The sequence below is a fragment of the Copadichromis virginalis genome, linkage group LG14, assembly GCF_057382275.1.
Source record: "Copadichromis virginalis isolate Kocher_CV1m ecotype Utaka linkage group LG14, C_Virginalis_male_GT1.1, whole genome shotgun sequence".
In the NCBI taxonomy this organism is placed as follows: Eukaryota; Metazoa; Chordata; class Actinopteri; order Cichliformes; family Cichlidae; genus Copadichromis; species Copadichromis virginalis.
Genome location: NC_140631.1, coordinates 39,868,652 through 39,894,454, shown reverse-complemented (window position 1 = coordinate 39,894,454; position 25,803 = coordinate 39,868,652). Strand labels below are relative to the sequence as shown.

General features: G+C 40.9%; 1 protein-coding gene across 4 annotated transcripts in view; it reads left to right on the top strand.

The window, feature by feature from the left end:
- Window positions 1-25,803, top strand: part of LOC146694660 (uncharacterized) — a 52,231-nt gene that overhangs the window by 22,621 nt on the left and 3,807 nt on the right. For 3 of the 4 annotated variants that reach the window (XM_085430921.1, XM_085430919.1, XM_085430920.1), the window contains 7 exons: window positions 432-538; window positions 4,118-4,230; window positions 19,800-20,022; window positions 20,562-20,677; window positions 20,893-21,004; window positions 23,212-23,413; window positions 25,019-25,345. In XM_085430921.1, the coding sequence (XP_085287047.1) occupies window positions 432-538; window positions 4,118-4,230; window positions 19,800-20,022; window positions 20,562-20,677; window positions 20,893-21,004; window positions 23,212-23,413; window positions 25,019-25,345 (1,200 nt within the window). The remainder of the gene's footprint in view (window positions 1-431; window positions 539-4,117; window positions 4,231-19,799; window positions 20,023-20,561; window positions 20,678-20,892; window positions 21,005-23,211; window positions 23,414-25,018; window positions 25,346-25,803) is intronic. The other variant, XM_085430922.1, reaches the window with a different exon arrangement.

Genomic DNA, 25,803 nt, shown 5'->3' with positions numbered 1-25,803 from the left:
AAAAGGAAAAATCACAAAAATATTAATTGAGATTTAGCAATTCAATGACGCTTCCACTTTATTTATTGAAAAGTATTGGTGTCGACGATACTGGCCCATATTTACTTGGTATTGGATTGATACCAAAATATGCAGTATCGCACACCACTAATTATCTTAGCAAAGGAGAAGTGCTCACTAGCACAGATTTAGACAGATTTGTGAACAATATTTGAGCAATGGGTCTTTTGTGTATGTAGAAAATGTTTGAGTTCCATTCATGAAAAATGGGAGCAAAAACAAAAGTGTTGCATTCCTATTTTTGTTTAGTATATACACATATATAACTCATATAACTCACAGGATTTTATTTTTGTTCAATACCGCCACATTGTGGTAGTTGCTGCAACTTTGGGTTTCTCCAGCAATGCTGTTACTTGTTATCTCTGTAGGACTGACAAAATCTTCCACCACCGGATCATGTACTACAGTGCAGTCGCAAGTTCAGAAGTCTTAGATCAACTAAATGTGACTCAGAACAGCAGTCAAGGAGATGTTGGTAAGCTAACTTTTACTGGATGGTGCTCAATGTTAAACTTGTTATTTTTTATTGCTATTTCAAAGTAAAAGTAAAGTCAGTAAAATTTTATTGATGTAGCACCTTTTAAGATAAAAAAAAAAAATCCCAAAGTGCTTCACAGAAGCAGAAACGGACATACAACCTCAAATAAACAAAATCAACCAAAAGCAAGTTTAAACAGATACGTTTTTAACTGCTTTTTAAAAGAAATGACTGAGTCCACAGATCTCAAACTCAAAGAGAGCGAGTTCCAGAGTCTGGGAGCCACTGATACAAATGCTCTGTCACCTTTTGTTTTTAACCTTGTATGCTGGACAACCAGCAAGCCCTGGTCACAAGACCTCAGGGACCTGCTAGGGCGATAAGAAAGAAGAAGATCACTGATGTACTGTAAGTTGGAGCTACACCGTGCAGGGCCCTATAGGTCATGATTATAATCCTAAAATAGACCCTGAAATTGACAGGGAGCCAATGCAGTTGAGTCAGCAGGGGAGTGGAATGGGAGTATTTGGGATACTTTGTCAGAAGCCTAGCAGCAGAATTTTGAACACCCTGCAGTCGTTCCAGGGAGGCATTACTTAAGCAAGTAAACAAGGAATTACAATAATCTAAGCGAGATGAATCAAAAGCATGAATAATCATTTCCAATTTGGAGCATGACACAATGTCACTCAGCTTAGCAATATTTCTTAATTGGTAAAAACAAGAGCGAACCAAAGATTTAATGTGTGTCCAGCGTCAGAGCTGGGTCAAATGTAACACCTAGGTTTCTAATGGAGGGTTTAATATAAGAAGCAAGAGGGCCTAGATTTACTTTTTTTATTTTTATTTTGAAACGAAGCCAAGATTTTTTGCATCAATGATAGGCTGAGTGTAAGGGGAGGGAAAAAAGACATAAGATACACTGTGGAAAATAATAACTATTGGTGTACTGCAAAGTGGCGAATAAACACACAGATCATGAAAACAGGTGACTGAAGAAGAAGCCCCTAGTGCATCATGGGAAACCCTAATGGCCTAGTCCTACTAAAGCATAATCAAGGGAAGATGCAGGGTCATTTGATGTAGCCCTGACTATGAGCTTTCTCAAAAGGGAACATTTTAAGCATAAAAAGCTTCAATCAAAACTGGGAACTGGTCCCACAGAACAATATAACAAGCTCCCAGTATAAGGGCTGACACTCTTCCTCCAATTCCAGAATTCAGAATGTTCCAGAATTCAGAGGGTTTCTGCAGTGGGGGATGGGGGCTCACAAATATGAGCACATTTGTCCACCCCAAGGATCGGGTCCCCCGACACAAACAGAGTAATATGCTGTGCCAGGAGGATTGCCATGATTTATGCATTGGGGAAACCAAACAACCTGTGGCGAAGCAGATGGCCCAATACAGATGAGCCACCTCGTCAGGCCAGGACTCCACAGTCTGTTTACACCTACAGCCCAGTGGACACTCTTTCAATAATGAAAGGACAGGGAGAAACGCTCAAGGAGGGGGTCAAGGGTAGATCTTTGACCATCTTACAATGCTGTGATTGCAGCAATTCCCCAACTCTCTGTGAATGGTACTTATGGCCATTGCTCAATGGTCTTTGATTAATGATCAATGGACTTTGATCCGTGGTTTTTGATCAATGGTCATGACAATTTGCATATTAATGATCAAGTTACTGACCTCAAAGCTCATTGTTCATTCAGTGGGCTGGTTTCAGTCTGTTGTGGATAGGCGTAGCTTTGGGTCACGTGGTGTCGGTAATAGTGATTGCTATATCACCTGTTCACGTCCTGAGGGAATTTGTGAATGAGTGGGTGATGGGGGAAGTCGACTTTTGCTGACTGCTCAAGCTTAGAATGTTTTTGTTCACTGTTTTTCTACGGATTTTAAGGATTTGATAACAAATAAAGGAGTTTTAACTTGGAACTTTGACTAACGTTTTAAACAGCGGGCGCGTCAACATTATTCCCCTATTCAGCTGCTCGGCGACTCAAAGGCTTGACAGTCGCCAATACAGTCATTGTGCAAATGTACTGTTTATAAGATTGGGGAAATCTGCAGTCAGCTGAGACTGAAGAAGTCACTTGGACTAGTGACGAAATGTTTCTTCCACTGAAAACACTACATCCAGATGAATCAACCTTTTGGGATATTGTATTTAGCTGCATAAAACCACAGTGAAAGGGGGTACAATGAATACAGATTAGCTGGAGTGGAATACAGAACTTAAATGAAATACAAATAAGACTGCATAAATTATCAAAATGATTACCATGATTACCAAAAGTTATAAATTTATAGTATAAGTAATTAAAGGTGCTCAGCTTTATTGTGAAATATTTAATATCTGTAATTTAAGTTGTTAGGTTGTTCCATAGATCTTTATGGAGAATGCCTGATTGAACAACAGCGCCGTAAAATAAGAAGAATGGTGCCTAATTACAGAGTTAATAATACAGACTTGGTAATATGTCACGTGAAGATCCAGCAGCCAGATGAAGTGTTTACTGGCAATTGACAGTGATAGCGGACATCATCATCACTATTCCAACAATCCTCTCCACACAGACAAGCATAAACACACTCGATTATCACTAAATCAAATTTAACACACGTTTGTAATGACGCTAATTCAGTTTACAATAGGGTTCATTCGCTCAGTCAGCAGGTGGCGGTATCCTCGTACACTGGGGAGTAAACTGCCATTAAACGAACAGAAGAAGAAGAAAACCCCTGCACATGCACGGTACGGATTGGGTAGACCCGATTTGTACGGTCCGACTTTGCACATGCGCAGTAAGGATCGGGAGTCCTGATCTGTCACTGTCTTTTGTTTTTGTCTACATTATATTAAATGTTTCATTATCGGAAACATTTTAAGAGATACTTGTTATTCTTAACATCTTAACAGATACTCTGACCTGTAACTATCGTAAAATGCTTTGACCAGAAGTAGACACCTTTCACGCATGCGGGGTACCGATCGGGTTTCCAGTACGGATCGGGTAGTGACAATGCTAAATGTTCAGTTTAACATTCACACTCCCATGATGCATTGGGTGTTTCTTCTTCACCCACCTTTTTAGTCACTATGTTTATATACCATTCTGCATTTTCATTTCCTATTATTAATCTCTGGTTCTCTTCCTCAATGTTTCTTTTGTCCTGTCTACCTCCCATCACCCCCAACTGGTAGCAGCAGATGGCAGCCCCTCCCTGAGCTTGGTTCTGTCTGAGGTTTCTTCCTGTTAAAAGGGGAGTTTTTCCTTCCCACAGTCGCTACATGCTTACTCCAAATTTTGTTGTTACATCTGCGTTGTTACATTGTTACATCTTGCAATATAAAGTACCTTGAGGAGACTATTGTAGTGATTTAACACTAGATAAATAAAACTGAATTGAATATCTACAGCTTTGGAACTGCGAAGAACAATTCTCCTAGTAACTTTATTACTGGGAGCTTGTCTAGACTTTGGATGCAGAGAATGTGATAAAGTTGGGAACAAGAAAAAATTCTGACGTCATTATGGACAAAGCGGTGTCATCTTTTTTTCACCTATGCAGTTCCTCAGAGACCATCCGCCCAGAGACCGTACACATACACTCTTGCAATGGTTAAAGGCACAAAGACACTACTGGTATCGGCTTATCTGGAACACCGCACAGACAAAAAAAAGGTCAGTAAAGAGATAAAGGTTGTAGTGTTCCATTATTTAAATCTCTATATTGGTTCCAATAATGCATGAACAGTACTGTGCAAAGGTTTTAGGCAGGTGAGGAAAAAATGCTGTAAACAAGGAATGCTTTCAAAAATGGAAGTGTTAATCATTTGTTTTCATCAATCAACAAAATGCAGTGAATGAACAAAAGAGAAATCAAATCAATATTTTGTGTGGCCACCTTTTGCCTTTAAAGCAGCATTAGTTCTTCTAGGTGCACTTGCACACAGTTTTTGAAGGAACTCAGCTGGTAGGTTGTTCCAAACATCTTGGAGAACTAACCACATATCTTATGTGGATGCAGGCTTCCTCACATCTGTCTTCATAAAATCCCAGACACACTCAATGATGTTGCGATCAGTGCTCTGTGGGGACCGTACCATCACTTCCAGTACTTCTTGTTCTTCTTTACCCTAAAGATAGCTCTTAATAACTTTGGCTGTATGTTTAGGGTTGTTCTCCTGCTGCAGAATACATTTGGGGTCAATAAACAATCATTTATATTTCTGAAAGCATTCTTTGTTTACAGCATTTTTTCATAACTGCCTAAACATTTTGCACAGTAATAATAATAATAATAATAATAATAATAATAATGGATTGGATTTATATAGCGCTTTTCAAGGCACCCAAAGCGCTTTACAATACCACTATTCATTCACTCTCGCATTCACACACTGGTGGAGGCAGCTACGGTTGTAGCCACAGCTGCCCTGGGGCAGACTGACAGAAGCGAGGCTGCCATATCGCGCCATCGGCCCCTCTGGCCAACACCAGTAGGCGTTAGGGTAAAGTGTCTTGCCCAAAGACACAACGACCAGGACAGAGAGCCCAGGGATCGAACCGGCAACTTTCCGGTTACAGATACGCGACCTGGGGGCGACCTGAGCCACGGTCGCCCCCAGTACTGTATGTTTGGGGGTCACTGAACATTCAGAAAATGCCAGACAAGGATTTGACAAGAAATTGACATAAAGACATTGTTAAGGTCTCAGTAATATTTTTTATATGAATCGGTTTTGGGTGGCAAAAATAAATGGAATTTTCTTGTAGAAATTATAGAAATACATATTAAGGAGAAGAGACAGAGGACACAGACAGAGGGGAGCATAGGAAGCACAATAGAAGGAAAAACCATCATGTTATGCTATAATGCAACAGGACAATGAAGTGAGCAGCTTTGAAAAGGTAGGATTAATCATAGGTAGGCATTAACTTCAGAGAGGGTAAGCCACTGATGAAATCTAGTGAAACGTGAGTGTTGCAGCTACTCCAACCAATGGCCGCGGCAGGCTAAACATGAGGACCCTGATGACGCGCAACAATAAACGCACAGAACACTTCTGTATCATTCGCTTCTTTATTTCCACATGCAACCGTCCAAACCACAAATCAGCACATGGGATTAACTATCAAACAAACGCACAGACTGCACAAGCAAAATAACTGCAACTCGTCAATAACTGTACTAACTATTATGTCCAATTACAACCTGGTCTATGGCATTAATTAGTACTCCGATATACAAACACCATCAAGTTACAGTCAAATATATCAAATCATTCAAATTGTGCTCAAGTTGCGCTCAAGTTGCGGTCAACAGAAAGTTTTGCCTCGTGCTCACCCTACCTTCTGCTCATCACAACTGGTGCTGTGAACAGGTGAGTGCAACCACATTTATTATCTACCACACCCATGAGACACGCCCAACACCCATACACCAATATAGTGAGTCCATTTAAACCAACCCACTTCAGACGGGAACCACTCATATGGCTCCTACATACCGGCCCCTAATTATTTTAGAGCAATAATTACCTCACACTTACCATGTAGGAGTCATACTAATAAACATGATCAATCCTTTATCAAACATTCAAAGATACAATTTTAATTCAACATAATAAAATACACAGTAATACATATAGACACTTAGAAAAAGTCAATCTTCATGACTCTTCTGCTTCCTGTAGAAGACACACTTTAGTGATCGGCCTGTCCAAACAACCAGTCTTTGTCTTAACACGAACCCGACGTACAAGTCCTTTACTGTCAGAAATTGCTTCCACAATCCTTCCAGTCACCCAAGAGTTACGAGGCGCAGAATCATCGACAACGATAACCACATCCCCAGGAATGAAGTTCCGTCCGATTTTCTGCCACTTCTGACGCTCTTGAAGCTGGGGCAGGTACTCCTTGACCCAGCGCTTCCAGAACAGGTCAGACATGTACTGAACTTGCCTCCATCGACGTCGTCCATACACGTCCCCCTTCTGAAACACTCCTGGTGGTATCAATGGCTTGGTCTTAAGCAACAACAGATGGTTAGGAGTCAAGGCCTCCAAATCATTAGGATCAGTAGAGGCTTTAGTTATTGGTCTACTGTTCACAATAGCCTCTGCCTCACAAAGAACTGTACAAAGGCCTTCTTCGTCCAAATTCTGCACTTTCAAAATGGAATTTAACACCTTCCTAACAGACCTTATGAGACGTTCCCAAACACCGCCATGATGGGAACCAGCAGGAGGATTAAAAATCCATTTTATGCCCTTTTGCAGCAGCATCTCATGAATCTGTGCCTGATTCCATCCTTCCACTGCCTCTTTCAACTCGCGTTCACCACCCACAAAGTTCACAGAGTACACTTCTTCCAGTGTAATCTCCTGGCCCAGTATTATGTCATTTCTTCTGGGAATATTCCTGTCCTGTTGCTGTCGGTTGCCACCAAACATGAAAACAAAGTCACCAAAGAAACTGGAGAAGACATTGCTGTGAAAGCTGTGGTGACCCTCTTTGAGCCTGTATTCTCCATACACGTCATATTGTTTCCTTTTCTCCTTATCTGAGAGAACCTCGTAGGCTGCCCCCCAAGTCTGCGAACTTGTCCAGGGCTTGCGGGTCGTCTTTGTTTCTGTCGGGGTGTAACTGCAAAGCCAGCTTTCTGTAGGCCTTCTGGATGTTCCTGATTGATGCACTCTTGTGTTCATTTGCATCAACAGCATGAACTAAAATGTCCATTTTAATTTCTGGATCATTTATGGAGATCTTTCCAAGATCAAGATTCACTGGCCAATTAATTTCTGGTTCAGCAAGAAACTTTGGCCCTGACAACCAGGAATCATCCTTGACAAACATCTGTTTAAGGCTCATAGCTCGCTGTTCTACAGCCTTCCTATTATTTGGCATGTTTACCTGATTGCACCTAAAAGGTAAACCAATGGTGTAATGACCATCAACCAACTTGACAGAGTCCATCACTGACTTCATAAACTGCTGGTCTTCTCTAGATAAAGCCAACTCTGAGAGGACCATTCACCGTCCAACCCAGCATAGTTTTTACTGCATAGGGACCTCCATTTTGACTTCTGACAACCTCCCATGGCTCTAAAGCCTTGGGCACATTGGTCCCGATCAACAGGTCTACCCCGGAATTTATCTCCAGTACGTTAATATGGCGCAAATGTGGCCATCTGTCGAGATCTTCCTGTCGGGGAATATTACGTTGATGAACAGGCATGCTTTTCTGAGTAAATAAGTCAGGCAAGTCACAGTAATGATCTAAACCCAAACCAGCTACTTCCAAATCTGAAACCACGTAGCTACTGACCATTTTCTCCTGACCCATTGTCCGCAAAAGAATGCCAGTTTTCCTTCCTGAAAGATTCAGTCTATTCATGAGCGCTTCCGTACAAAATGAAGCTGAGCTCCCAGGATCTAGAAAAACATAGGTTACTAATGACTGAGTACCTTTCTTAGACTTCACTCTAACTGGTATTATGGACAGAGCACTATTTTGCTCACCGGCCCCAGTAACACCACTGCTTTGCACAGCACATGAAGGACCTTCATCTGGTGGTTCTCTCCCTCCTATAGTTTGCACTGCAACACTTTCCCTCTGCTTGGAGTGAATATGTAAGAGTGTGGGGTGTTTCTGATTACAAACTTTACACAAGAGACGTTTCCTACAGTCCCTGCTTCTGTGTCCAATGCGCAGACAACCATAACACACACCATTCTCTTTCAAAAAAGATAATCTTTCACAGTGTAACTTTCTTTCAAATGAAGGACACAACTCCAACATATGCCCTGCTCCACAAAACAAGCAGGCCTTGGTCATAACTGAACCATTTTCTCGCCTCAATGCTGGCTCAATCTTCCCTTCTACCTTGGCTACTGTAGTAGCAAAACTACTCCGCTTAGCCTTAGGGTAAAACTGAGATTTACTATTCCTCGCATCTTTTCTGGTGGCTGTCGGAGGATCCTGTATATCCCCAAACAATGGATCACTTGCAATCTTAACTTGCCTTTCAACAAACTCAACATCGCAAAAAGACACTTTACGTTGAAATCTCTCCTGCAAATCGCAGACAACATTTCTCCACTTATCCCTGAGCTTGTAAGGCAACTTTTTTATAACTGCTTGCATATTAGCAGAGACATCCAACTCATGCAAGGACTCAACGTCTCCCATTGCATTACAACATTGCCTTAGTAAAAATCCATATTCCTGCAAAGCCTTCACATCATCAGATTTTATAGATGGCCATTTACTGACCCTTTCAATGTAGGCAGCAGCAATTTTCAGCGAATTGCCAAAGTTCTCTTGGAGCAAAGATTTCGCTTTAGCATATCCATACTCAACAGGCATATACTGACAGCTTCGGACCATTTCTCTGGGATGGCCTCTAGTGTATTGCTCGAGAAAATATAAACAATCCTTAGCACTGTGAGTTTGACTCTCCACCATGTGCCCAAAAGCTCTCATAAATGTTTGATATTGCAAAGGATCGCCATCAAATAACTGAATGTCACGTCTTGGTAACAAAAACAGAGACTGCTGCTCAGCCAATAAAGTTGTAATTTCATTTTGTTTCTTCAAAACTGTGACTAGATGATCATGACCCTCACCACCTTGCACTGTATGTGTGAGAGGTTTTGATTGTGCGTGAGACTGCGAAATCATCTGAGTAGTTGAAACTGCACCTGGAAATACTTGATGTAACTTAGTCTCTGCCCTTTCCAATGAAACGACCTTGGGTTGAAAAGTATTTTTAACCTTGGGCCTTACATCCAATACCTGTGCTTGATGATCACTTGCAGCCACACCCTGATATGGTTGTTCTGGTAACACAGGTTTGAACGTCGGAGCATTAGGATTTAAAACGGCTAAAAGCCCCTGCTCTCGTTCTAAATACGAATTCATTCCATCAGATTTAACATTAGCAGCACTTGAGACTCGGGACATTTCAGAAGTTTTTAAAACATTCACCTTTGCTGCTGAGGCTGCTATTTCAGTTTCCAAGTCAAGCAGCTCCTTTCTTTTCTTAAGCTGTATTTCTTGTTCTTCCAAAGCATGCTTTTCTTTCAACAACCTCTGTCGAACAAGAAGGGCAGCCATGTCAGCTTCTGCCATTATGCGTGCTGACAAGGCAGATGAAACCATTGAGCCACTGAGTGATGATTTGCTTTTCTTACAACTTTTATTTCCAACATTAGAGATGCTATCACTTGGTTTAACATCATCTATCGCAGCACCTTTACCAACATTCCCGGTGTGCCTAGCAGCACCAGAACCATTTCCAGCAGGTAATGGATCAGAGGAATCAACACCAGGTGGATTTAAATCTGGCAAATCAAGCTCAGACACCTGATTTTTGCTCTGAGGGTTTCCTTTTGCATCATGAAGCCATTTCTTTATCTCCTCCATAAACTCAGTATTATGTGCTCGCACACTTATAAACCAAGCAGTTTGTTTCTCTTGCTCTTCTTGAGGAAGCAAAGGAAGCAAGGTTTCATGCAGATGAGTCGCCTCTTTAAGCAACACAGACAAATTCTCTAACTGAGCCTGAACAGTTGAAACATTATCCTCATATTGCTTTAACTCTTTAATAATTTTTATGACCTTTTTAATTTTATTAATCTTAGTGTGACGTTCTGTTTGCAGTCTTTCAATCTGATTCTCCAAAGCCTTAGCAGTCGGTTTTGGCTTTCTTTTCTTTCCATCCACATCACCACATTGTATTAATTGGTGTGTCTCCATTTTTCTTCAAAACATTACGAAATCCAAACGCTGAACTGCACCTATGCCACACAGCTTCATTCCAACGCCTCCACTTGATGACATTCACTTCATAAACCCTGGCCATACACAATTGACAGGAGCAATATCCCCCACTAACTGCCTATTAAACCTAACTAACTCCACCTAGTCTTCCGTACATACTAGCGGTGGGTATTTATGTACCTCCATACCATCAGCTGTGAGGAAGACAAACTGTCTTAAACACAAACTGCGGCGGTACTCCCAAGCCAATGGCTTCAGCCGCCTGATGCACAAATACTAGAAAGCAAATCAGTACAACGCCTTGTGCAGCTGTACTGCTAAAACCTAACAGGGGAACAAGACTCCTGAACAAAATGTGCTTATGTAGCCAAAGGCTTAATCTAAAAGCGGGTGGTAAAAGGCAACAGCAAACTACAAAACTATCATCAATAAAACTCATCTATTTATAAATAATCCAATAAAACCTACAAACGGTTTCTGTTGACAATTTGTTGCGGCTACTCCAACCAATGGCCGCGGCAGGCTAAACATGAGGACCCTGATGACGCGCAACAATAAACGCACAGAACACTTCTGTATCATTTGCTTCTTTATTTCCACATGCAACCGTCCAAACCACAAATCAGCACATGGGATTAACTATCAAACAAACGCACAGACTGCACAAGCAAAATAACTGCAACTCGTCAATAACTGTACTAACTATTATGTCCAATTACAACCTGGTCTATGGCATTAATTAGTACTCCGATATACAAACACCATCAAGTTACAGTCAAATATATCAAATCATTCAAATTGTGCTCAAGTTGCGGTCAACAGAAAGTTTTGCCTCGTGCTCACCCTACCTTCTGCTCATCACATCAGGTGCTGTGAACAGGTGAGTGCAACCACATTTATTATCTACCACACCCATGAGACACGCCCAACACCCATACACCAATATAGTGAGTCCATTTAAACCAACCCACTTCAGACGGGAACCACTCATATGGCTCCTACAGTGAGAAAAGGGCCTGTTAGAAATGGGCAAAGGTTTTAAGTGATGGAAACCCTGGATTTCCATGCAAGTGGTGGGATTGGTACATCATCAACCGATGTCTGTAAAACTGCTGGAGCATTAGTCAGAATTTATAATCTGATATTTGTGTTTATGACTAAACACAATATTTATTACAAATAAATCAGCTAAACATCAGTATGTTAATAAGAGCATAACAAAAGTTTTGAGCAGTTTTTCCGGCAAGTACATTACAATAATCCTCAATATTTTTATCCAGTGTTGAAGTTCAATGTTGGTAGCAGAGTGAAGGTTTCGGACACTCCAAAGAGTTTAAAATCTGTAGAATAAGGAGGGGATGTTTTTCTCATTATCATTTAATATTTTAATATGTCATTATTAGTTCCTTAGAAGTATATAACCAGCTTTGCATTAAGCATAAATTGAAGTTTTTGATCTTATATTATTCTTTGCATTACAGTGATGGTGATAACTTTAATTTGATCTTTCTTACAGGTACCAGAATAATAACATGATTTTCCATTGCAGATGTAACCATGATCATTCCATACACATTGCAGTTTGTTGCTCATTCTAGAGTTGTGCTCAAGGTAATTAAAGGTTAAAAGCTACAGCCAGCGCGAGTCTGGCTGATCTATGGAGGGCAAAGGCTTTGAGCTTGGAAGGCCGCACGCGCTTACACAGCACTTATAAGATGTCATTCTTGGTGATTTTGTGCTTAGTCATGTTTTAATATGTTTTAAGTAGAAGTAGCTGATCCAGCAATATTCATTTAATATTATATACTTGATTTAGAGCAATACACACTGATGGTCTTAATAAATGAAAGAGTCCTTGTAGTTGCCATGTTGTGTCTCAGCAGGGTACAGACGGTTCCAGGAGAAGGGGGGCAGTTAGCGTCTGCCCTCGGGAAGGAGACAATGTTATTCTTTGTGTTAAATAAAATTGTCAACATTGATTGTATTACACCTGTCACTACGCATGAGGGGGCGTTCTAATACCCTGATTTCATAAAACTATGGAGATGTGTTTTTTGAGATGAGATCTGAGACTGTCTGCATACAGTGTCCATCTCCCACGTGTGTGATCATTAAATCATCGTTTGACTCAACCCGACCGGACCAGTGTTGTTATTGTGGGTTTTTCCTCTGGTGTCCATCTCCAATATTTTTGAACCATAACAAATCCAACAACCTTTGTAATATGTAGAACTTTGAGGACCATCACAAAGGCTATAAAGGTAAACTGATCTAGGAGTAAAGTAAAAATGTACTTCTAAATCAGATAGTAAAAATTCCTTTATACGTGTTAAACTTTCCATTTTAGTGCAGGAAGAGAGGAGTTATGTAGAAACACAGAAGGTGAGGGTGCTAATGTTGAGAATGGACTTGTATGACCTCAGATTTTAATGCAGCAAATAAGAAATTACATAAATTTACAGTAGCATAGCATAGTAAGTAAGTAAGTAAGTAAAATTTATTTATATAGCACATTTCACAGATAAAAATCACAAAGTGCTTTACAGTAAGATCAGACATACAAGTTAAAATTAATTAAATTAGTTAAAAGCCCGTTTGTATAAAAATGTCTTCAGCTGCTTTTTAAAGGAGTCAGTAGAGTCTAGACAGCGTAAAGACAACGGCAGAGAGTTCCACAGCCTAGGTGCCAGTGCCTGAAAAGCCCGATCCCCACGTGTTTTAAATCTAGTACGTGGGACCACCAGTAGCCTCTGACCTGAAGACCTAAGTGCTCGGGATGAAGCATGAGGTTTCAACAGGTCAGAGATATACTGGGGAGCTTCACCATGCAGAGCTCTAAAAGTTACAACTAAAATTTTAAAATGAACCCTAAAATTTACAGGCAACCAATGAAGAGAAGCCAAAACTGGAGTAATGTGTGACCTCTTGTTTGTACCAGTTAAAAGTCTTGCCGCTGCATTCTGAACAGACTGAAGGCGATCCAGAGCTGATTTGTTAAGACACGTAAAAAGACCGTTACAATAATCCAAACGAGAAGAGATAAAAGCATGAATCATCATCTCAAGTTCTGCCTTTGACACCAGTAGCCTGAGTTTAGAAATGTTTCTTAGATGATAAAAACAGTTCCGGACAAGTTGTTTAGAGTGTTTCTCAAGACACATCGAACTGTCAAATATAACACCTAAGTTTCTGAGACTCGACTGAAATGAAGGGTCTAAAAAACTGATATGCTGCCTAATTTCTGAGAGCATGTGATCAGGTGCAATAATCAAAGTTTCTGTTTTATCTGCATTTAACTGAAGGAAATTGTCATTTAACCATTGTTTGATTTCTGACAGACAATTATTTAAACAAGACAATTTATACAACTCAGAAGCTTTGAAAGAACACTACAACTGAATGTCATCAGCATAGAGATGATAAGAAATATTATTGTAACGTCTGATAATGTGGCCTAGAGGGAGGATATACAGCAAAAAGAGAATAGGACCTAAAACAGATCCTTGAGGTACCCCAGAAGACAGAACTGATGTTTCCGACAGCACATGATTTATACAGACAGTAAAGGATCTCTCAGATAGATATGACATAAACCATTTTAAAACAACGCCAGTAATCCCAAACAAGTCCTTCAGCCTATTTATCATGATGCTGTGATCAACAGTATCAAAAGCAGAGCTGAGATCCAACATAACCAGAACAGTGTACTCTCCAGAGTCTGCTGCCATCAGAATGTCACTAGACACTTTAAGCAAAGCGGTTTCAGTGGAGTGCAATTTGCGGAAACCAGACTGGAAAATGTCCAGAACATTGTTCTTTTCCAAAAAGTTTATAAGTTGTTCTGCAGCTATTTTTTCCAAAATCTTTGACACCAATGGAAGTTTTGATATTGGCCTGTAACTGCTTGGAAGAGATGGGTCCAAATTTGGTTTCTTTAATATTGGTTCAACAATAGCTTGTTTAAAATAGCTGGGAACTGAGCCAGTATAAAGAGAAGTATTAATTATTTCCAGAATACAGGGGCCAATAGAATCAAACACACTAATGAAAAATGATGGAGGAAGTACATCAAGGTGGCTTGAAGTCAGTTTCATTCGACCAAGCAGAGCACTGATGTCCTGTAAGGTAACAGGAGTAAAAGAGGACCAAGTATCAGAGGTAAGCAACGTGTCAATGTGATACTGAGAGGATGATGGAGAAATATTAGACCTGATAGCAGCGACCTTATTAACAAAATAGTTTAAAAAGTCATTACAGTCAGATTTAGTATAGACTGGTACATGAGGAATATCAGGAGAGACAATGTTTTTAATTGTATCAAACAATACTCTGGGATTTTTCTTTTTTGAAGCTATTAAATTAGCAAAATATTCCGTTCTGGCATTTTTTATCATGTTGTTAAGTGAGAAAATTGATTCCTTGAGATGTACCCTATGGACCTCAAGCTTGGAAGCCTTCCATAAACGTTCTAATTTGCGACAATATCTCCTAAAATTTCGAATACTTTCATTTATCCAAGGACAGAAATTTGAAGAATGGACAACATTTAGTTTCAGAGGTGCCACCGTATCTAAAATAAATTTACATTGATTGTTAAAAGACAAAATAAGTGAATCCATATCATTTTGAGCCATGCGAGGGACAAACATGGCAGAAAACCTTCTAGCAGCATCCTGGTTTATAATCCGCCTTTGGATCATCAATTTAGGAGGTGAAGGATCCACATAAAATGACAAATTAAAGAATATACAACTATGGTCACTCACATGGACATCTTCCACACATACATCATATATATTTAAACCCAGGGAGAAAACAAGATCAAGAGTGTGGCCCTTCGTATGTGTGGGGCCAGAAACATGCTGCTTAAAGTTAAAAGACTCAGTGATAGTGATGAGCTCAGCAGCAGTGTTACAGGAAGCGTCATCAATATGAAGGTTTAAGTCTCCCAATATTACAACCTTCTCCAGTTTAATGATCGATGTCAGAAGGTCGTTAAATTCAGTTAGAAAGACCCCAGCAGGTCCAGGAGGTCGATAGATTAAAATACAATAAAAGGTTTTCAGAGAGCCGACCTTCATCATCTGTGACTCAAATGAAGAGAAGAAGTCCGAAGTCACCAGTTTGCATATGAGTCTGTCCTGGTAAACAGCAGCAAGTCCTCCACCACGTCCTAAAAGACGCGGAGTTCCAATGACAGAACAGCCAGACGGGCAGATTTCATTCAGGTGGACATAATCCTTATTTTGCTGCCACGTCTCAGTCAGACACATAAAACCTAGAGACTCTTTGATAAAAAGATCATTTAAAATAAATGATTTGTTCGTTATAGAGCGAACGTTAAGCAGGGCGAACCGAATTGATGACGGTTTATCTGCGGAATCTACAGCTGACTGCAGCGGTACTTGAATTAAACACCTGTGCAAACCTGTGGACCTGCCGGACAGGGCAGCGACTGCAGAGTTGGAAAAAACCTTGATCGATGAGCAGACGTAGCTGTCACCAACAAAACGGGAAATGGATGACGGACACAGAGTGAGCAAACTGCTTTCGAGCCATGGGGCTCGGGTCCCAGGCGGCAGCGTAACATCCCCAGCAAACGACAGGAGAGGAACTGGTCGCAGACACCGAGAGTCACCCCACAGCAAAGCAGCTAGCCTCCGGTACCTTCTCCGTTTCACCTGGACGCCGGCCCTCGTTCCCCTTTTTCGTCTCTTGAGGGTGGAAATGCCGCGGGTTGTGCACAGTAGCACGCAGTCAGGTGCGGAACACTCCAGAGGAGGAGAAAAAGGTTTTCTGTAGCTGTCCCAGCTGTCACAGTAGATCTCCATTGAGTCTTTGATGTTTAACAGTGTATCCCGATCATAAATTAAAGCAGCAGAAGAAACGTCAGAATACAAAAGAGCAAAAAGTATATTGCAAACGACAAGTGACGGCAGTGAAAAACTACACTGTCGTCTCCAACGAGCTGTAGCAGCAGCGGCAAAGCCAAACACAGGCGCCATAGCATAGCAGCTTTATTTATAACTCACTTTACATCCAACAAAGTTGACCAAAGTGCTACAAATATAAAACAGAGAAGAAACAGTTTAAATTACATATAAAATATCTTAAAATTAAAAATAATATAATTAATAAGAAACAAATTAAGAGACATCAACAAGTCCTGCTGTGCTAAAAGCCAAGGTAAATAAATATGTTTTAAGACGTGATTTAAAAACAGATAAGGAAGGTGCCTGTCTAACATGTAAAGGCAACTCATTCCACAATTTTGGTGCTGCCACAGCAAACGCCCGATCCCCTCTGAGCTTACGATTAGTCCTGGGCACGCTCAGGAGGAGCTGGTCTGCCGACCTGAGGGACCGGGAAGGTATGTATGGATGAAGAAGCTCAGAGAGGTACAGAGGGGCAGCATTGGACAAATATTTAAAAACAAATAAAAGCAGCTTAAAATGGATCCTAAAATGCACGGGCAGCCAATGAAGTAAATATAAAACTTCATTATTCATTACAGTATTCATAAGGGTCTTCTGAACTGCTCTTTGTCCAACTGGTATTCCACACTAGCAGTCTCAGAAAAAGTTGTTTCAGACCCAGGAAAGGTATCAGGAATGAGCTTATTGCCACAAAACATAGTGTTTGACCTTACAGAATCTGCAAAAAAGGTTGCTGTTCCTGAAACCCCAGGCTCAGATGGAGCATTAGGGAAAATGCCAATTTTACTCAGTAGCAGACTCAGAAAATTCAATGTCAGAGACCGTTTTTGGGTGGAGAAACGTTTGTGAGAGCTCTGTTTCCTCCTGAAAGAGGGAGCTCACGAAGGCAGGGCAGCAGACACTGACAATGAGCAATCAGGCATCACTGAGGCAGGCATGCTGGTCATTGCCAAAACGGACATGAGCAGCAGAGGCTGAGGTTCGACAGCTCCTGTCTAATCTAACTGACAAGAGGGGTGAAGCAAAACCTAGCATGATGCACATGATGGAACTCAGTACTCTGGGTGTCTCACTGCATAAGGGAATTCTACTAACAGTTTGGTCCTTTGAACCAGATTTCAAAATCTCTCCAGTTCATTTCTGCTAACGCTAACCGATCGGGGCTCAAGAGTGGGGAGTTTGCCTTGTAATCGGAAGGTTGCCGGTTCGAGCCCCGGCTCCGACAGTCTCGGTCGTTGTGTCCTTGGGCAAGACACTTGACCCGTTGCCTACTGGTGGTGGTCAGAGGGCCCGGTGGCGCCAGTGTCCGGCAGCCTCGCCTCTGTCAGTGCGCCCCAGGGCGGCTGTGGCTACAATGTAGCTTGCCATCTCCAGTGTGTGAATGTGTGTGTGAATGGGTGAATGGGTGGATGACTGGATGTGTAAAGCGCTTTGGGGTCCTTAGGGACTAGTAAAGCGCTATACAAATACAGACCATTTACCATTTAACGTCCAGGAGACCTACAAGACCTCTGCCCCATCACTCATAAAGTGCCGTCTGAGAAGGTGAGGCTGAAGCTGCAGCTTCCTTTCTGAAGCACAGAAAGGAATTGGCAAGAATAACAGAGGAGCAAACCACCAGCTAGTGGTGGACAGAGCAGTTGCCCAAAACTGCAAGACCAGGCTTAGAAATCTGTAGCACCACTTGAATTGACTACAAGAAAGCCTATGACTCGATGCTCCACATGTGGCTCCTTGAATGCCTAGAACTATACAAGATCAAGAGGACCCTAGGAGCCTTCGTCAGGAACTCAATAGGAAGGTGGCAACCGCTGGAGGCCAACTTCAAGCCAATAGCACTATGGTGGGGCGTGGTTTGCGGTGCTGCTGCAGGTGCGATTGACCCACCTGAGCGGCATCCGCAATCACGCCTCACCGGCTTAAAAGTTTGGAGTTTTGGTGAATATGTTTGTTGTTACGTTGAGCTGGCAGCGGGAGACCTGCAGCTCTGTGTGTGTACAGCAACTGGTAAAATCAGAATCAGAATCAGAATCAGAAAGGGGTTTATTGCCAAATGTTGAGCAGGTTTACAACATTAGGAAATTGCTGCGGTGCTTCAGTGCAAACATAGTGTCATAAATAGCACTTAAATAGACATGAAAAAATAAAAGTAGGGATAAGAATTAAAAGTGCTACGTAGAAAGATATGTGCATGAGCTATACATGGGATATATACATGAGAATAAGAATTAAGAGTGCTACGTTGAAAGATATATACATGAGTGCAGGTGGTGATCAGTGCCAATCATGGAATGATGCAGTGAACACAGCGTAGGGTCATGTGTTAGTAGCGGGAACAGTCATATGGTTATTGTTCATGTGTCCAACAGCAGAGGGGAAGAAACTGTTCTTATGGCGAGAGGTTCTGGTGCGAATGGACCGGAGCCTCCTGCCTGAGGGGAGCAGGTCAAACAGACTGTGTCCAGGGTGAGAAGGGTCAGCTGAGATCCGAGCTGCACGCCGCAGTGTCCTGGAGGTGTACAGGTCCTGCAAAGATGGGAGTCTGCAGCCAATCACCTTCTCAGCAGAGCGCACAACACGCTGCAGTCTCTGTTTGTCCCTGATAGTGGCTCCAGCGTACCACACGGTGATGGAGGAGGTGAGGATGGACTCGATGATTGCAGTGTAGAACTGCATCATCGTCCGTGTTGGCAGGTTGAATTTCTTCAGCTGCCTCAGGAAGTACATCCTCTGCTGGGCTTTCTTAATGACGGAGGTGATGGTGGGCTCCCACTTCAGGTCCTGGGTGATGGTGGTACCCAGGAAGCGGAATGAGTCCACAGAGGTGATGGGGGTGTCAGTCAGGATGATGGGGGGGAGTGGGGCTGTGTGCTTCCTGAAGTCCACAATAATCTCCACTGTCTTCTGGGCATTCAGCACCAGGTTGTTGTGGCTGCACCAGGACAACAATAAAGATGATCAAAATGCCACTGGGACTGCCATGTATGTTTACAAGCACAAGTCACCATCAAGTTGGGGAGCTATCAAGGAGATGCTCTGTTCCCACTGCTGTTCTGCATAAACCTGAACCCTCTCAGTGAGATCATTGACAACATTGACTACAGAATGGAGCAATTATCAGCCACCTCCTCATCCACATGGATGACATCAAACTGTGTTGGATTGTAGCTGGTACATCTGTCTCTCTCCATTAAAATACAACTGTCACAAAAATTAGATTTCATATATTAGATATCATAATATTTCTGTAAGTGCTCAAACTTCAGAATTCAGCAGGTTATTGAAAACATTTGCCTTATTTTAGATTAAACCAAGAAAAAAAAGCACTTACCAACATATTCACTTACAGGAACAAGGATATTTTCTGTCATGCACATCTACTATGCAGATGAGTAACACAACATGATTGGCTTGTATGAGTCCAATAAGGCTGTTGATTAGCACTTTGGTGGCAGTGGTTAAACATAATGCTTGTCCTGTAATTTCTCTTATATTAAACCCTCCTTCCTGCCTTTTTCTTGTTCCAGGTTTGTGCCATTGCAGTGGTGCTGCGGAGTGAGAAGGTGGCCTATCGCTGTGTCTTTCGTTGCCAGGAAAAGCAGCTTCTCTCTAATGGTGTGGCCGACATCCACACTGATCACTTTGGTTTTGCCTATGGGACAGCAAACATCATGTGCCCCCTCCCCTCAGGCTGTGAGACACCATCTTCTATTGCCGTGACCTCCGCTGATGCCAACTCTACAAGTACAAGTACAATGTTAACCTTGCTGTGGGGCATGTTAATGTAAATGCCAGTCTGTTTGTCAATTTGGTGTTTGCTTTAAGTTGAAATATCTCAGCAATTAATGAATGGATTTCAAAAATACATCTAGTCCCAGTTCATGGTGTGCATGAGATCAATTAAATACCAAAATATCGACGTACAAAGTAAATAAATAATAAGGTAAATAATTACTTAATTTTTTAAAGGTTCTACAATAATTTTTCTAAACTTTACATTCTAAGTGAACTATTTGATGACCATTCAGGTTTACATTATGTTGACATTAGTGATTTTCTCATTTTGCCTCCTATGTCACCACCAGGTTTAGACTCCCACTCATTTTGTGAAATATCAATATCTACTCTATAGCCTGTCAGTAAAACAAAGCTTCAGGGAGTAACTGATACCTGAAACATTTTTATATGTCAGTTTGACTTTAAGATTGTTTAACACAAAAAGTATTACTAATTGGAGTTCAGTTACAAAAATAAGATGGTAAAAGTGTATGTTTGTGTGGTCTCTTAAGATGATCCCAACCAAGAGTTTTTAGAGGTGAAGAACCAGCAGGAGAAGACAGAATCTTTTCCTTACAACTTCACCGTCTGCATCTCCACCATGTTTGATTTTACCAACGTGCTGCAGGTACAGTGACATTTGCTTTCTTGCTTTCAGAAGACAGAAAAAATAGATTTTTGAAACTCATTCTCTAAAGTATGCAGACTAAGACAGGAAGAAATAAAACCAGAAAAGGTATATTTTTCCCAGTATTCCTTACAGTTATAATAATAATAAAGAAACAAGACATTTCTGCCATCCTTGCATATTAACACTTGTTGTTCAAATGTGTTGGATTGTAGCTGGTACAGAGTCTTGAGATGCTGCAGTTACTGGGAGTGAACAGAGTGGTTGTCTATAAAACCAGCTGCAGTCCTGAAACGCAACGAATACTGGACTACTACACACAAAAAGGTGGAGTATGGTATAGTTTTCTGTCTGAGTGTGTCTTTCCTTATGACCTCACATCACCAGCTAAAGGCATTTTCCCACAGTGAACACTGAGTGAAGTTGCCAAACACCCTGAACTTCCTTCCTTCAGCTAATCACAACTAATGTTTTGTGATCAAAACATACACTAGTTTACTACAGTTTCCTCTATAAATCACTCCAGTTTGTACTGGATTTGGACTTCTCCAGGCAACTTCAGGATTAGCCTGGAGTTTTCAGTACTATGATAATGGTTCGTGTTTAAACAAGGAATATCAATATGGCATCATAGACAGAAAACCTAACCTTCTCAGGGGCAGATCATTTTTAGGATAAGAGATCAACAAGAGGTTAAGTGTGAAATCATTACTGACCAATCAATTCTTTTGAAAATGACATCATATTAAACATGTTAACCTGGGTCGTTTGGCTCTTGGCAGAGGTGGTCGCGTCTTTCTCCCTCATCTTTCCTGCTTGGCTTCTCTTGTCCTTGTCTAGTCTTGTCTAACTCAAAGAGACTCTCTCTGTCTTGTTCTCTAACCAAGAAATTACGGATTTGATCAATTGGTCTCTTGATGCAATTGACATCCTCTTCTCAATGAGAAGCCTGGGCTTGGGGCAGGCTGAATGGAGGACGTTGAAGACATCTACCTATTCGGAACCATGATAACGGGGTTCTTGCTGATTGGAGCTGGCACGGCCCTGGTTTACTGACGACTAATGGAAACGGTTACAGCTGCTCAAAATCCCATAAGGCCGGCTGGATTGATGCCGTGGGTAGAGCCACAAGTACTCAGACAGTGTTTATTGAACGCAATATGGATAAAATCATAGAGAAGCTTGCGACTCCGCAACGGGAAATTGATAGATCTGTGAACCAATGATGGAACTGGAATGCAGAAACCAAACCCGAACAACCACTATCTTTATGTGGCCTCCCCTAACCAGCTGGAAGCTCCAGGGCCAAAGCTGGAACAACAAATTCTCCCAGATAACAAGACGGTGTATGACTCTCTGCCCTTTCCTCCTACTTCTTCAAGATCACCTGCGTCGGCTTGGGGATTGTCGACTTTTGTTTAAAACTGGTGAAAGGGCACTCTCTCGAGTTGGACACACACACATGCACATGCACTCAGACACAGATATACAAATTCCCCCCATCTAAAGTTTTGGTCTTTGTCTGACACACATCAATAGAAGCAGCTGTATCACCTGATGTTTATTTTATTTTATTTATGTATTTATTTATTTATTTATCTAATGCTGGCTATAAACATTTTCATAACAATTGTATTGTTTTATAAAACTTGATATATAATTCTAAAACAGGATACAAATTTGTACTTATAGATCTATCAAATTTGTATTGTTTATGTGCTCTCAGACCATCAAACACCATCAGGGCTGCAGCTGAAATGAGTGAAAGTTAAAACTGTCTTACACATTTTGTCAGATTCTCCCGTGTCTTTATGTTCATGTTTCCACTGTTTATGCAAGTGAGTCATCTTGACTTGCTGTGTATTACAGAGACCTGGAACTGTTTGGTGGTCTCAGTATTAAGACTGCATGAGCTCTCACAGGATCCTTCCGTGGCCATGCTCACAAACTGGATTTATACTTAATATTGGTTTCTCTAATGTTTAATGGAAACATTAAAAATGACTAAAACTAAGTACCTAAAAGAACTGATAGTTCTCTGTGGATTTATGTATTTTTTATTTTTTTGTTTCACACATGGTACAGCAGTAATTCATTTCCTATACACAACCTTCCTTTCAATTAACAACAGAGCCTTTCACTTAGTCACACAGTCCAGTTCTAATATTGGAAACCTTTATGAAAACTAGCATTCATTCTTGGATCATGTTTGAGAGCAACAGATGAGAGTCTGTTTTGTCTGTTTTTAGTGCAGCCAAAACCTTAGGTTGTTTTAATGAGATCATTAAGTTTTTGTGTTGGGTTGTTTCTTAGCCATGTCACTGCTGCTGCTCCAGGTTGTTTATTACTCTAGTCTTATTCACTGAGACAAAAAAAAAACAGGTAATGTTTTGTTTTCATGTGTCTGCTTCACCATAAAGATCCAGAATGCATTTCACCAGTTCAATGATTTCAGTTTGAGGTTGGAGTTGCAGTAATTGTAATGTCTAGTTTTAATTACTGACATTGAACTGCTTCCAATGTTTTTTTCTCAGGTTTACTGGAGGTGATTCCTTGGTCTCTGTCCAGATATGTGAACGTGTCTCGTGGCTGGCTGCCTGAACATGGTCCCGGTGAACTTCACTACTTTGGTCAGATTCCTGCTCTCAATGACTGCCTTTACAGATACATGTACCAGTCCAGATATGTGGCTCTACATGATATAGATGAGCTCATACTGCCCCAGAAAGTCGTCAGGTATGTGTGTGTATTTTCATGGTTTATTATGAAGATGGAAAATATGTGCAGTGATATACTAAAACATGTGCTGCAAACATACATGGAAATACAAAATATAAGACAAAACAAGAACAGTTTGTATGATTAGAGAGGTCAATGAGGTTGAAAGTCAATATTTATAATGTTTTAGTAGTCTTTAGTAATAGTTCTCCAGGCTTCTTGAAGGACATTCAAAGCTCTTCTTTGGAAGAGCTTTGAATGTCCAGTCCTTCGCAGGTCTGTTAGTGAATGGACTGCAGCGTGCGTTCCATGCCAGCATGCAAAGGTCCATAGGCACACCAAGGCACCCTTTGAACCATTTCTCATCCCTGGCAAATGTTTTTGATCATGTGCATGTTGATCTGGTGGTTCCTCTACCGCAGTCACAGGGTTTCACATACCTTTTGACCATGGTTGATGGGACCACCCGGTGAACAGAGGTGGTCCCCCTGATATCCACAACTGCGGCGGTGCTTCCGTATTTCCCTGTCTCAGGTTTTTATGTTTCATGTTCCAGGTTTCTAGTCACAGGCTTTTTGTTCCTTTATATCAGGGGTAGGCAACTACAGGCCTCGAGTGCCGGTGTCCTGGAGGTTTTAGATGTGTCCATGATCCATCACAGCTGATTTAAAGGGCTAAATGACTCCTCAGCATTTCTTGAAGTTCTCCAGAGGCCTGGTAATGAACTAATCATTGGATTCAGGTGTGTTAACCCAGGGTGCGATCTAAAACCTGCAGGATACCGGCACTCGAGGCCTGGAGTTGCCTACCCCTGCTTTATATTATTATTTTGTACCTGCTCCCATCATTAACTGATCATTAACTAATAAAACATTCTTATTGAACGATTTTATGTATTGAAAAAAAATTCGGAAACCTGACGATCTGGCTTTGACTTTTTATGCCTCATCAAGCTTTGCCTTAATCGTCAATTCTTTATCAGTCAGCATCAGACATCCAGTCATCTCAAAACCAGTTCTCTTGTTGTTCAGTCAATGTTGAACATTTTTCTTCATTTGAACTTCAGCTTATTAAAGTTAGGAATAAGTGATTTTTATTTTGAAAGTACAATAAATAAATAAAATGTGTTCTCTTATATTTCTTTTATACAACACTTTGATCAGCTATTTATCTTTTTTTTCTTTGATAGGAATGACAAATATCTTGCTTTATAAATTTGAAGTCTGCAGTATGTATATACGATGTAGAAAGGAGTAAAAACAAAGAAAAACCATTAAATAAGAAGGTGTGTCCTGTTGGTGTGTATTGATGACAATGTCAGCCAAAATTTGGATTCATGACACCAATAGTAAGTTAGTAGACTTGCCTAAACGATTCCCAGGTTAGTGAAATAACAAACAAACAAACATTAAAAGTAGAAGGTCAAGTCCAAGGTTTGGTCCTGAAATATGGGAAAATCCAAAGAAAAACTTTGAGAGATCACTTAAGATCACTTAGAGATCACTTAAAACACATTATTGAAATTGTTTTCAACTTTCCTGCTGTGGTTAGTCATCCTTTAATTGCTTGTGTGCTGTTCAAGTGGTTTTACATGTTATAACTATCTTGTTATTCTGTTGCCAGCTGGGTAGAGTTGTTGCCGCTGCTGGAGAACAAATATGGTGCCAACAAGTGCTACATGTTTGAAAATAACGTGTTCCCCATCAATATCATGTTGGCTCCTCCAGCATCCCAAAGTCTGCCACCACAGACTGACTGGAAGAATGTCACTGGTGTGAACATTTTGGCTCACCTGTACCAAGAACCAATCATTAAGGAGACTCATTACAGTAACTTCAAGATCATTGTCAACCCTCGAGCAGTGTTTTCCACAACTGTTCATGGGGTTCTGAAGTCACAGCATGGCTGCTCCTGGATTGACAGGAACATAGCACGGATGTACCACACAAGGTAAATTAGTTAAACAATTCCTCATCATTAGTTGCTACAAAAACCAGCAAAAATTGTGCTCAAGCCCATGATAGTCTGTTTCCCTTTTAATGCTATTCTGCTGTGCTTCACTGGATAAACCCATTATTAAATCTGTTTGTTTACCACACTAATATTTCTTTCACCTTCCTCTCTTTATCAACAGATTCATGTTTTTGTTCCTGAGCAGTGACTTTTAATTTATTAAACGCTTAGTTCCTTTTGTTCTGAATATTGTGGATATTATTTATACATTTTACAGATTTCACCCTTGTGCATTAAGATCTATTGTTTCTTTAGACTTTCTGGGGTCAGAAAGAATTTATAATGGTAGCCAAACAAGGACACTCACCGAGTTCCAGGAGGATTTGATGAAAATTGTAAAGAATGTATTTACAGTCAAATCTGATTACAAACAACTTGGAAATTTTTCTTTATAC